Here is a 12640-nt window from a genome sequence, read left to right as displayed (position 1 = left end):
GCCCGTAGGTGTGATTGTGCGTGCGAATGGTTGTTTGTTTATATGTGCCATGCGATTGGCTGGCAACCAGTTCAGGGTGTACCCCGACTCCTGCCCGATGACAGCTGGGATAGACTCCAGTACGCCCACGACCCTAGTGAGGAGAAGCGGCTCAGAAAATGGATGGATGGATGGATGGATGGAGGGATGGACCACACCGGCCATTTTCGAAGAGGCAGCACAAAAAAACGAAGAAACGAAAAACCTACTACAAATCCATACTGAAACTCCATGTACTGCCAAGAAGTTCAAACTTAAATACAGAATGTGAGTTGTTTTGACACTTAGGCTATTTCCGGTAGATGTGGTCCTGAAGGCCTCATCAAGCTGTGACCTTCAACATTTTCTCACAGTCCCTGGACCAAGAAAGAAAATGGATGGATGGCTGAAAGAAATATATATGCCTCAGCACTTCTAAAATGTATTCTATGTTAATTATCGCCTCACATAAGCTTTTGTTTTAAGGATAAGAAATTATGATATTAGTATCTTATCACTTTGCTGAAAAACCAAGCAAGATGACTGTGGTTGGGGGGGTGCCAGTTGCATGAGGCAGATGATAACTGCCTGTTCATGGGTGCATACTGTATATGACTTTGTCTAAGGAGAAATAAACTCTTCTAAGAAAAGCAGCCACCGGGTTGTACTTGAACTGTCTTCTGGCATGCAAGTTTTTATTACATTGTAACTCTCATTCTTCTCAAAGTGCTTGTCCTGTCTCGTCTAGTAAAGGGTTAACATTTCCCCCTTGACATTAACCAGGTGTGCTAGAAACATGACATTATTACTTGTGTGCCAGCACCCTGCATCCCAAAGCTTGAAATGATTTTGCATTGTCTCCGTTTGGCTCTGTTCTGTTCTTGAAGATGACACAGCAGTAAAGTGCATGACCTCCCCAGTAGCCAACGCTATTTCAAATGCTGTAAATCACTTAAGACCCAAAAAACATACTTTCTTTTCCCTGGCGGCCATCTGTCTTTTCCGCTTCACTTGGCTCCGAGCGATGCTTGCGAACTTCCTTGCCACCGTCCTGGGGCGGCTGATCGGGATGGAATGCCTGTCGGCTCCCTCCCCGGGCGGGACGATCTCGAGTGCTGTGATGCATTCATCCCCAGCCTGCTTGGTCACGATCTTTATCTTAGACCACCTTGAGGTGGAATTGATTTTGGACATGGGAGGATTTGTCAAACTTGCTGGAACTGGGTTAGAATTAGTTGGAGCCTTGTAACAAAACAAAAAAAAAAAGAGAAGGTTTTGTTATTGATGATAAAAGTTGCTTTCACATAGCTGCTTCGGTTTGTTTACAGTTTTGTTTTATGCCATTGTTTTTAGAAGCACTAACCATACTAACAGTTAGTTGGGTCCGCTAATACTTTGTAGAAAAAACTTTCTGTCTTCTAGGGGTCTCTACCAGCATTCTACATTTCAGGACTGAGATTTTTGTCCATTCTTCCTTGCCAAATAGCTCAAGCTCAGACAGATTGTATGAGAGGGTCTGTGAACTTCTTTGTGTGTCCCAATTGGGCAAAGATCCTGAACACAAATCAAAACTGGTTTTGGAATAGATAAAGTAACTTCTGGAATGGCCTATGCGAACCCAAACCTCAAGCTGAATGCACAATTTGAGACTTGTGCTTAAAAGGTGGGTCCATGACAGGAAAGCTACAATTTTAAATCAACTCTACCAATGCTAACCAGTTAGTTCTCCACCACTACATTCCTATCCAGCGTAAGATCAACATTTGGTTTGAAAAAATGTCAAATCAATATCATCATTACTTTAACATTCTATTAGACTTTGTTACCTTTAAGCCTCCCTAACTCCCTTAAATGTGGCTGTATCAGTCTAAGATGTTATGTCATTAGAAATGTCTTTTCGGCTTACACAGTTACTGGCACTTTATAGCAACCACCGGTCCGTGAGGCATTTGTTACCCGGCCGCAGAGAAATAATGACTTATTTATGTAATTTTTGTTGTATTGCAATTCGAGTGTCAATGTGTTTTATTTTGAAAATTGTCCGGATCTTCTCCGCCGTACCGGCTGCGCGTCTCAACTGACACGTCGAGACTGCACAGAACGCTTCCGTTTCCGTTTCCGGTCCGAGCGGGCTCGAACGCTTCTGTTTACGCCGGTCCGACGGCGGGAAAGCTCAAAAGAACGAAATCGTTTCATAAACCAATTCAGTTCATTACGTTGACTTTTAACGAAACAACACTATATCAGGAGTCCTCGTTAAAATACGGGTTTATCGCAACAGTTAACTCTCACGCACCAAGTCCGCTCTGATACAGATACAGTCGGAGGTTGCTGCTCGACGCAGGCAGAACTACTTTTACGGAGTTCAAAGTCTACTCTCATTGACGAGCTACGGAACTGCAGTCTGGTCTGGCTGCCTACAATAACTCCTGCATCGCGCCCACAGTGGACGCACCACGAACGGCGAAGGAGGAAGCAGAAGCGAGGCAAGTGTGCGTGCGTGCGTGCTTGCCACCACAGCCGGTCCGCGGTGCAAAGAACGTTGGGGAACACTGCTTTATAGGGCAAAATAGTAAAGTAAGAACATCATTACAAAGAAGGCAAACAGTAAAAGGCTTACCTCACATATCGCATCATTGCTTGCCTTTGGTTCTGTTGGGGGAATAAAGGCTGTGGACGAATCATTGGAGCTCTCCTTTTCCTCCTAGATGAGATAGACAGATATGTTGATAGGTTGACAGCCAGACAGATTTGGACTGCACGATTCGAGCAATATGCACGTGACGGACAGTCAAAGCTTGCAATTGAAGTACTCATGCACTTAATCGACCAACTGAGATGCATGACTAACCTGCCGCCAAACACATTCAATAAAAGGAAGTCTTTGGACCCGAAATGCTAATGTGGGTGGGTGCTGTCACAGAAAACATTTTGACTTCATCCTATATAGTACAGCTGTCCTAATGCAGGGCAGCCGCGCTGTCAAGAAACACCCAAACGTGACAACAAACACGAAAGCCAAAAGAAAAGAAAATCAAGGCCAAACCTTTAAAAAGGCTTTCCTGAATCAAGAGAATTTAACCAACATCCAAATCGAAACAGTTGGTTTTAGCATTAACAACAAATTCCCTGACCGGTGCACAATGGGACTGGTCCATGCCAGTATTTGTGTCCAGAAAGTCTGTGGGTGAGCGTTTTTTTAAAAGGTCTGTCCACAACAGTACAACACGCACAGAGAAAATACAATAATTCAACAACGTAAACTTGTCCACAAGCACACGCACCCAGCTAAACTCCGAAACACTGTGCATCTTTTTAAACAGTCACATACCGCAAGAACAGAGAAAACGGACACCATATACTGTAACTGGCTTTTTGTTTTTGGGGTGGGGTTGATCATAACCTTTGAATTACTAAAGAGTTAAAATTATCCTGAAAACCTAATGAATATAATAAAGCAGAGATCTCATTTGATGTGCATCCCGCGTCTGAGACGCAAAAAAATTAGCAGGGACCCATGAAGCGTATTTAACATGCGTCCGTAGACGCGTGGTTTAAGACTCGCCGTACGTATATATATGTGCGTGTGTGCGTGCGTGCGTGCGTGTGTAGATGACGAGCTTCCTCACACAGCGAATCAAAAGTACAAATCCTGTCTTGGTGCTGGCCAATCAGAGGCAGAGTAGGGTGGATTATTGTTCCATACAATGGACACAGGAGTTTTTTTTCTGGACGCGATAAATTTTCATTGTTGTGGTGACATCCACCCCGCCGCTGACGACGCAGCAAGCCACTGGCAGAACGCCATTTGCTCCGTGGATGCACACAACTGGGACAAAGGGAAAGTTAACTGTTTATTACATTTTCTAGCCTGCGAGCTAACAAGCTAAGGACTGGAGCACAAATGCTCACTCGACCACGGCGACATCATTAAAACGTTACTACTCAGAGCTGGTTGTGTGTTTCCACATAATACACACACACGGCAAAGTTAACTGTTTATAAACCATAACCACAGCGGCACACAGCATCTAGCGAACTCAATTTCAGCGTCATTTGATTGACAGGTGAAGGTCTCATGTCACAATCCAGCAGCTTGAGGGAGGGCCTAATTTTACATTTTATTTTTCCTCTATTTAACCAGGTAAAATCCTATTGAGAGATAAAATATCCTTTGCAAAAGTCAAGAGGTAGCAGACATTTATACAATAAACAAAATAAAGACTAAAAAATAACAGTGATATTAAGATGTATGGCATCAAAATTAAAAACAGTGACAAAGCCCAATTGCTTTTGAGTAGATACATTATTATTTTGTTTGTTTGTTTGTTTTAATTCATTCAAATTTGGCAGGCTTTAAGACATTTCTTTGGCCTCTTTAGTGGGTTAATAACTCTATACCTACTGTATGTGCCAAATGCTTAATAATTGTTTAAGTACAATTTTTGCAAACAGAGCCTGAGTCTTTTTTTTATTTATCTAAGATATTTAATGTATTTTTATACATTACAATGCCAATGTTCTTTATAATTGAAAGTTAATTGTTCTTAAAAATGATGTACTTGAATTATTATGCTCTATAAAATCATTATATCAATGGCATTTGAAAAAAAAAAAAAAACCTCATCATTTATCGTGATAGTTTGGGGAAAATGTATAATCCTAAAAAAATTGCTATCGTGGCAGGCTGAAACATATATTGAGAGAGAGCAAGAGCAATGGACAACACAAAAATATTGTACAAATTGTACAAATAAAAATCTCCAATATAGTGAGACCACAACGCAACAACCGTCATATAGCGATGATAAGTTGCAGGGACTTGTTGTTCCAGGACTGGGACTCATTGTTTTCAGACATGTGCATCCTAGGACTCAGCAAGTCTCGAGGTGACAAATGGTGATATTTCAAGACAGTATGTAGCATCATTAATTTATGAGTATTTACAACTGAAGTCATAATGAAAATTCTATTCAGAGCGCCTGATGAATATCAGAATAAGAATCATCTTCATTTGTCAAGTATGTCAAAAACACAAGGAATTTGTCTCCGGTAGTTGGAGCTGCTCTAGTACGACAACAGACGGTCAATTGACATACAATACTTTTGAGACATAAAGACATAAAAAACACGGTCACTGAGCAATAAAAGGTTACCAGTAATGTGGTAATGCCGGTACAATTTTCTGTCTTTTTTTTTCATTTTTTAAAAATGTATTTATTGTTTTTTTATTTTATATTATTTTTTGACAATTGTGCAAACAGATGCAGTCCTCCAGCAATTAGAGCAGTGCGAAATGACTAATAGAACAATAGTCCGGCTCAATGACCATTGTGCAAAGGGCGCAGAGAATATGCTCTCTAATATTATAATTAAATTATCAGCAAATAGCGTGAATTGTGCTCCTTGTCAGTGTCTGATTTAGAAATCACATCACACCAATAATCATCAACTAAGCACTCCTTTAAAGATATTTTCCCTCTTTTTTAGATTTAGATTTTTTTTAGATGAGCTGCTCCTATTGCTTAGTTCAGTGGGATAAAAAAAAAACAAAAAAATGCGTTTGTTAGGGTTTGGGTTAGGGTGGATGGAAAAATAACCACGAAGGACACCGACATAAACACTCAGATCATACCAACAAAAAGTAGGGGGGAAAGAAATCCCACATCGTGCTCGACAACTAAACCACCAGCATGCAACACAGAAGATAGTAGACCAGTATGAGAGCATGTAAGGGTGATAGCACGAAATTTAACACAGCTGCTGCCCATTCACATCCAATGGTTAATTGGGCCAAAGTGAAAACTTAGGGGTGTACTCACTTTTGTTGCCAGTGGTTTAGACACTAATAGTTGTGTGGTGAGTTAGTTTGAGGGTAGAGTCAATTTGCAGTTATACAAGCTGGACACTGAATACTTCAAATTGTAGCTTCAAAGTGTCATTTCTTCAGTGGTGACTCATAAAAAGATATAATACAATATTTACTAAAATGTGAGGGGTGCATGTATGTTTGTGAGATCCTGTAGACAGACAGACAGAAAGACAGACAGACAGACATTAGACGTACCTGTGTTGTGAGCCCAGGACTGCGTTGAGCTGGCATCTGTGGTCCGCTTGATTTGGCTGCACCCGCCCTGCCGTTCTTCACAGCCTCATCAACAGTGGTTGTCGAGTCCAAACTGAGCTTGGGAGTCAATTGAGGACTCTTCCGAGGACTGCTTTCATTGTTGTTGTTTTGTTTTCGCATGTGACTCTTCGTCATGCTGGGTGTTCTGGGAAAATATGACAGTATGATGAATATATACAGACAAATATTCCTAAATTTTTTGCCAAATTAGAATTTTACTTTGAGCCTTTCTTCTCTTTCTTGTCTGGTTTATGTTTGGAAACCCTGCTCCTTGATGCCAGTGAGATGTGGATGTACAGCACGGTCATAATTATGACTGGCAGATAGAACGCCGCTATTGCAGTGCCAAAGGTCACCGCAGGGTTCGACAGGAACTGGACAAAAATACAGAGACATCTTTTTATCATCTCATCGATACATCGATTTTTTTTTCTAAAAGGGTTCCAGTCAAAGAGAAATTTCAGCACAATGGACTGCTCCACAACTGACAAATATTACAAAATGCTGTTAAAAACAAAAAACAAAAACTCAAGAGCATTGTTCCTCTCTTTGCAATGAAAGAGTACTGTAATACGGCCACATTATAATAATAATTTTTTTTTTTTTTTTACATTTCCAAGAACAATTGCTGTAATCGTTAAACAAAATTAATGAAAGTCAAAATGTTATGGCTTACAAGATTAAAGTTGTATTGTTTTATGGGAAAAAAGTCCTAAATATTACGTTTAATTATTGAATGTCAAAATTGTTACCCGAACGCAACAGTAGTGCCTGGATTTATTCCAAACATTTCCCAAAAATACAATTCATAACTGTATTTGCAGTACTGTGATACCGTAATACCGCAATATTTTTAGTCACGGTTATCGTACCATCAGAATCTGATACCGGCCGATGCCTAATATGGATTTACTTGCACTGTAGCCTCTACAGACAATCTCTTCAACCGTCCTTATCTTAGCTGCTAATATTATTGATTCTTAATTCCTCATGCACATCTTAAACATATATTATTAGAATATTATGGCTTTATTCTTTAAAAGTTAAGTCAAGTTTTTTCTTGTAATATTCCTAATAATTTCCTCATACTTTTTTATTCTTATCAAAAATACCTGTAATAACATTATATTCTGGCAGCACGGTGGACGTCTGGTTAGAGCGTGTGCCTCACAGTTCTGAGGACCTGGGTTCAATCCTGTGTAGAGTTTCCATGTTCTCCCCTGCGTGGGTTTTTTCCGGGCACTCTGGTTTCCTCCCACATCCCAAAAACATGCATGGTAGGTTAATTGAAAACTCTAAATTACCCGTAGGTGTGAATGTGAGTGCGAATTGTTGTTCGTTTATATGTGCCCTGCGATTGGCTGGCAACCAGTTCAGAGTGTACCCCGCCTCCTGCCCGATGATAGCTGGGATAGGCTCCAGCACGCCCGCGACCCTAGTGAGGAGAAGCGGTTCAGAAAATGGATGGATGGAACACTATATTCTCACATACGTATGGCTTTTTTTCTTGAATTATTGCGATTTTATTCAAAGAGAACTTTTTTTCATAATTTTCTTGTAATATTTTGATAGGACTAATTAGGACTCTATTCTCTGTTCGTGCAGGTGTGTGGATTTGATCTGTGTGTGCAAAATAATTTAAAATAATTTGCCAAGAAGCCCTCCAAAAAACCATTTCATTCATAGCCTCCCAGGGACTTCACCATCTTCAATTTGCATTCACGCTTGTTTGGAGTTGTGATGTACAAATTTAATTAGAGGAGATGCATGTCTTCCAAAAAAGTCTTTTTTTTTTTTTGTGTGTACCTGAATGTAACATTCTCCAGGTGGCACTGTCCTCTGCCCGACGATGAACTGCCAGAACAAGATGGCGGGGGCCCAAAGGATGAAGGATAAGATCCAGGCTGCCGCAATCATCAACCCCGCCATCTTAGTGGTCCTTCTCGCAGGGTATGTGAGGGGCTTGGTCACACAGAAGTAACGATCAAAACTAATAATCAACAGGTTCATCACTGATGCGTTGGAGACTACGTAATCTAAAGCAAGCCACAGGTCACAGACCACGGGCCCAAGAGGCCAGTATCCAACAATGATATAAACAGTGTATAAATTCATGCTGAACACACCAATGATCAGGTCAGCGCATGCCAATGAGAACAAGAAATAGTTATTGACAGTTTGTAAGTGGCGGTTGACTTTGATGGACAGCATGACTAAAATGTTCCCTGTGACGGTCACAAGGCTCAGCGACCCAGTGACCAGGGCGATAAAAAACATCTCGACTGCCTTGTACGGACTCGCAGCTCCTGTGCCATCGTCCGCTGGCGAGCAGAATGTTGAATCATTTGTGGACACGTTGCATGTTGCATTGGCCAACAGGTCACTGGACTTGTTGACTGAGGGTCCTGGAGGAGAGCAGCAAGAGAGAAATCAATACTGTCAGATGAACAGAAAGACCCTATCTAGTGCAAGGTCTTTAAAGAAAAAATATAAATCAGTTCATATGGAATTTCTATTGGTATGGTGCAGACCTTGGCTGTGATTGAAAAATCTCACAATAAGAGTGAACCCCAGCCTATTTACGATTTGGTATTTACCAATTCACCGACTATTTCTTTTACTGTGGATCAGAGGTACAGACAACAAGTTTGGTCGGGTTCTCAAAGGAGCACCGGTGGTTGTTGCTCGGTGCTGACCCTGACTGGATGCACTTCAGGACTTAAGAGTGTGGGAACGTGCAATCAGCTGATTTGGCGCAGTCCTCTTGGGCTGCGGTCCCCAATATTTTTTGCACCGCAGACCGGTTTATGTAAAGACTTATTCTGCTGGACCGTCGATGCCCACAAAATGCCCTCTGCGCTGAATCACTGTTGCCGCACTGGAAGTGTCTCTGATTGCGGTGAGGGTCTCAATTGAACTTAGAAAAGAAGGAAACTATTAAATAATTCCATTCAGTAGGCTCACTCAAAGGTTTTGTTTGGTTGAACAAGTTGTTCACGAATGACACAACACATCGTCTACCCCTCTGCTCCAGGGGGGGAAAAAAAAAAACGGAACTGCAAAATACTTACCAGGACTTGACATTAACAACCACCAAATGCGGGTGAATTGCCGGCAGTGGCGGGTAACAACGCCACTCCCATTTCTAGAAATAGTAATTGTAATCGAAATTGTATTTCGATTGGGAAAAAGTTCTGCCCACACCCCCAAATCCCTGGCTAATAGAAAAGTAGTAATTCATGTCAAGGAAGTATGTTGAAATGATACATATTGACTGTTCAAAATCAAGGCATCTTCGGTTTCTAGTTTTTGATAAGTAACTTTCCTTTTCTTTCCTATCCAGTCAAAATGACCCGGAGGTTCTTGGAGGTAAGGTTGATCGAATTATAAAAATCCTTAGTAAAGGCGTGGAGGTGACCATTAGCCCACCTTTAGCAAAGATTACTCCTGAATAACCTTTATGAAAGGAAAGAAGATATGTGTTACTCATAATCCTCTACAGCAGCAATATCTAAAGCAACAGGCCACCAAAATTGTTTCCCACAGTTTCATGCAAGAGACTTGCATCAGCAATACTTGCCGCAATCAGTGACGTTGGTTAGGAAAAGTGGAGTCAAAATCATTTTAAAAAGTGCTGTCTTTTCCTACGTTTGAAAGGAAGCACATTTTCTACCAAGGTTAAGGTGAGGTGATATCAAGGTTAGGAGATTAGACTTTCTGAAAATGTATGTCAGGGAGGAGCAAAGTTTAGCCTGGGTTGTTAGTGGAAGTACGGAGAGTTTTCACTGCATGTGCATCCTACATCCGTACTGCGGATCGGTGCAGCATCCGCGGTGATGCAGACTTTCTATCCGTCCGTTGTGGTGAAGAAGGAGCTAAGCCGAAAGGCAAAGTTCTCAATTTACCGGTCGATCTACATTCCCACCCTCACCTATGGACACAAGCTGGGGGTTGTGACCAAAAGATGGCGGTTACAAGCGGCCGAAATGAGTTTCCTCTTCAGGGTGTCCGGGCTCTCCCTTAGAGGTAGGGTGAGAAGCTCGTTCATCCGGGAGGGGCTCAGAGTCGAGCCGCTGCTCTTACGCATTGAGAGGAGCCAGATGAGGTGGCTCGGGCATCTGGTTAGGATGCCCCCTGGACGCCTCCCTGGTGAGGTGTTCCGGGCACGTCCCACCGGGGATGACCCGGTGGGACGTGGGCATCCCCCCTGGAAGAGCTTGAAGAAGTGGCTGGGGAGAGGGAACTCTGCGCTTCCCTGCTTAAGCTGCTTCCCTGTGACCCGACCTCAGATCAGCGGAGGAAAACAGATAGATGGACTTTAAGGTAAATGTTCTTCAGTTACTGTCATCATAATTTGTGGTACTACTACTACTATACATCTGAATTTTCCAGTTGAATGTAGTAACATATTTTTTTTTTTTTCGCCAATAAAAATGTTCACCAAAAACAGAGCATTGTGAGATTTTAAAGCCATATAAATACAGTATAATAAACTTGCACAATGCTACACAAGTAGTGATGACCAAAGTAATATTTAATAAGGAAAATAGTTTAGTAGTTAAAGGAGAGGCCGCTAATGATGTGAAATGGGTCAACAGCCATTTAAACCTGCAGAACCCCAAGTGGTCTTGCGGCGTGTTGGAAATCAGTTTATTTTCAACTGTGCGATGGCTAATGTTATTAATACGACGAAAAGCTAAATTTGTAAGGAAAGCTCAAATAAACTACTGTACGGCTGACACTAACAACTCTGAACAATAAATGTATTCACTTGGTGCTTTGAAGTCACACAAGTAGCTATCAGCTATTTCAATACACAGCGTACCATTTTTTTCCGGAACATGCTGAGTCAAGTTATTCCAAGCAATTTAACAATGAGACTGGTTTCTTGTGATAACATTCAGTGAATCCATTATAAGTGCAGAACAAAGTCAGCGGGAGATGGAGAGGCAGAGGGTAATGAAGGTGGATGGGGGGGGGGTCTACTTTTTTTTCATTATATTTGTTAAACTTCAAGAGAATTATTGAGTAGTGCATACAAGCATTATGTATTTGCTTTCTGTTGTTATTTTTAATGTTTGCACAACCAGAGTGTCATTTTAGATGAAGTCTCAAAGTAACTGCGTGCGGAAATAATTGCTGTAATCGTTATTTTTTGTGTGTGTGTGTGGGGGGGGGGGGTGGGGGGGGGGGGTCGCATTTTATATATATAACAAATGCCTCGACAACATAAGAAAGTTCCAGAAACAAATAAAATTCATACATAATAGCATTAGTGTGAATGCTTTTCTCAGCAATTCCGCCACGATGCCTGAAAACAGAAAACCATGCATGCATTATGTTTATTGTGCACAGTCACTGGGAACCAAAAAATATGTCTGCACTCTGTAACAGTCAAGCTGACAGTCCAAGTTCAGTATGTAAATGATGCAGTCAGCAATTTACTGAATACTGCAAATCAGTTCAACACTATACTGCAGCAGAAATCGCTCTGAAGTTTTCTTTTTCTTCGTTTGTTCTTTGCCTAAAGAAAAAGCCAAGAACAGAATGTGCAACTAATTTGGGACAGTTGTTCTTTGCTACCAAGTACTGCCTTGTTGTCGATCAATTCCTACCATTAATATTATCAACATGTCAGCAGTATCTCTCTGCATTCACACACAATGTCAGAGAGAATTTTAAGAGGGGGAATCTGTAGTTGGATGCAATTCAGCTATAAATGATCAACCCATATATATATATATATATATATTTTCAAATCCAGGCCCCACCGGTGTGGAGTTTGCATGTTCACCCCGTGCCTGGGTGGGTTTTCTCCGGGTACTCCGGTTTCTTCCCACATCCCAAAAACAAGCGTGGTAGGTTAATTGGAAACTCTGAATTGCCCGTAGGTATGAATGTGAGCTGCCCCGCGATTGGCTGGCGACCAGTTCAGCGTGTACCCCGCCTCTCGCCCAAAGATGGCTGGGATAGGCTCCAGCACGTCCGCGATCCTTGTGAGGATAAAGCGGTACAGATAATGGATGGATGGATGGATGGATGAATGTGAACGCAAATGATTGTTTGTTTATATGTACCCTGCGATTGGCTGGCGACCGGTTCACTGCTAATGCTTGCTGAACAAGTAAACGAAATTGGAAAAAAAAAACACCCAGACTCACCCCTCATTATTCTCGGGGACTTTAACAAAGCTACACTCAACCACGAACTCCCTAAATACAAGCAGCACGTCAACTCTCCTAGCAGGGAAAATAACATTTAAGACCACTGCTATCGATCCATCCATCCATCCATTTTCTGCCGTTTATCCGAGGGCTGGTCGCAGGGGCAGTAGCTTTAGCAGGGACGCCCAGACTTCTCTCTCCCCAGCCACTTCCTCCACGAGGCGTTCAAAAGACTTCATGACCGCCATCCTCAAAAAGGCCCAGCAGAGGATGTACTTCCTGCGGCTTCTGAGGAAGCACGGCCTGCCACAGGAGCTGTTGAGGCAGTTCT

General features: G+C 41.9%; 1 protein-coding gene across 1 annotated transcript in view; it reads right to left on the bottom strand.

The window, feature by feature from the left end:
• The window catches only part of chrm4a (cholinergic receptor, muscarinic 4a), a 55118-nt gene that overhangs the window by 12298 nt on the left and 30180 nt on the right, over positions 1–12640 (bottom strand). The window contains exons 2-6 of the mRNA XM_061784405.1: positions 7952–8550; positions 6365–6519; positions 6086–6290; positions 2639–2722; positions 991–1260 (exon numbers count right to left, since the gene is read on the bottom strand). Coding sequence (XP_061640389.1) covers positions 991–1260; positions 2639–2722; positions 6086–6290; positions 6365–6519; positions 7952–8550 — 1313 coding nt within the window. The remainder of the gene's footprint in view (positions 1–990; positions 1261–2638; positions 2723–6085; positions 6291–6364; positions 6520–7951; positions 8551–12640) is intronic.

Source organism: Phyllopteryx taeniolatus, chromosome 1 (genome assembly GCF_024500385.1).
Source record: "Phyllopteryx taeniolatus isolate TA_2022b chromosome 1, UOR_Ptae_1.2, whole genome shotgun sequence".
Lineage (NCBI taxonomy): Eukaryota > Metazoa > Chordata > Actinopteri > Syngnathiformes > Syngnathidae > Phyllopteryx > Phyllopteryx taeniolatus.
The sequence above is the reverse complement of the archived record's forward strand: the minus strand, read 5'-3'. Positions and strand labels throughout refer to the sequence as shown.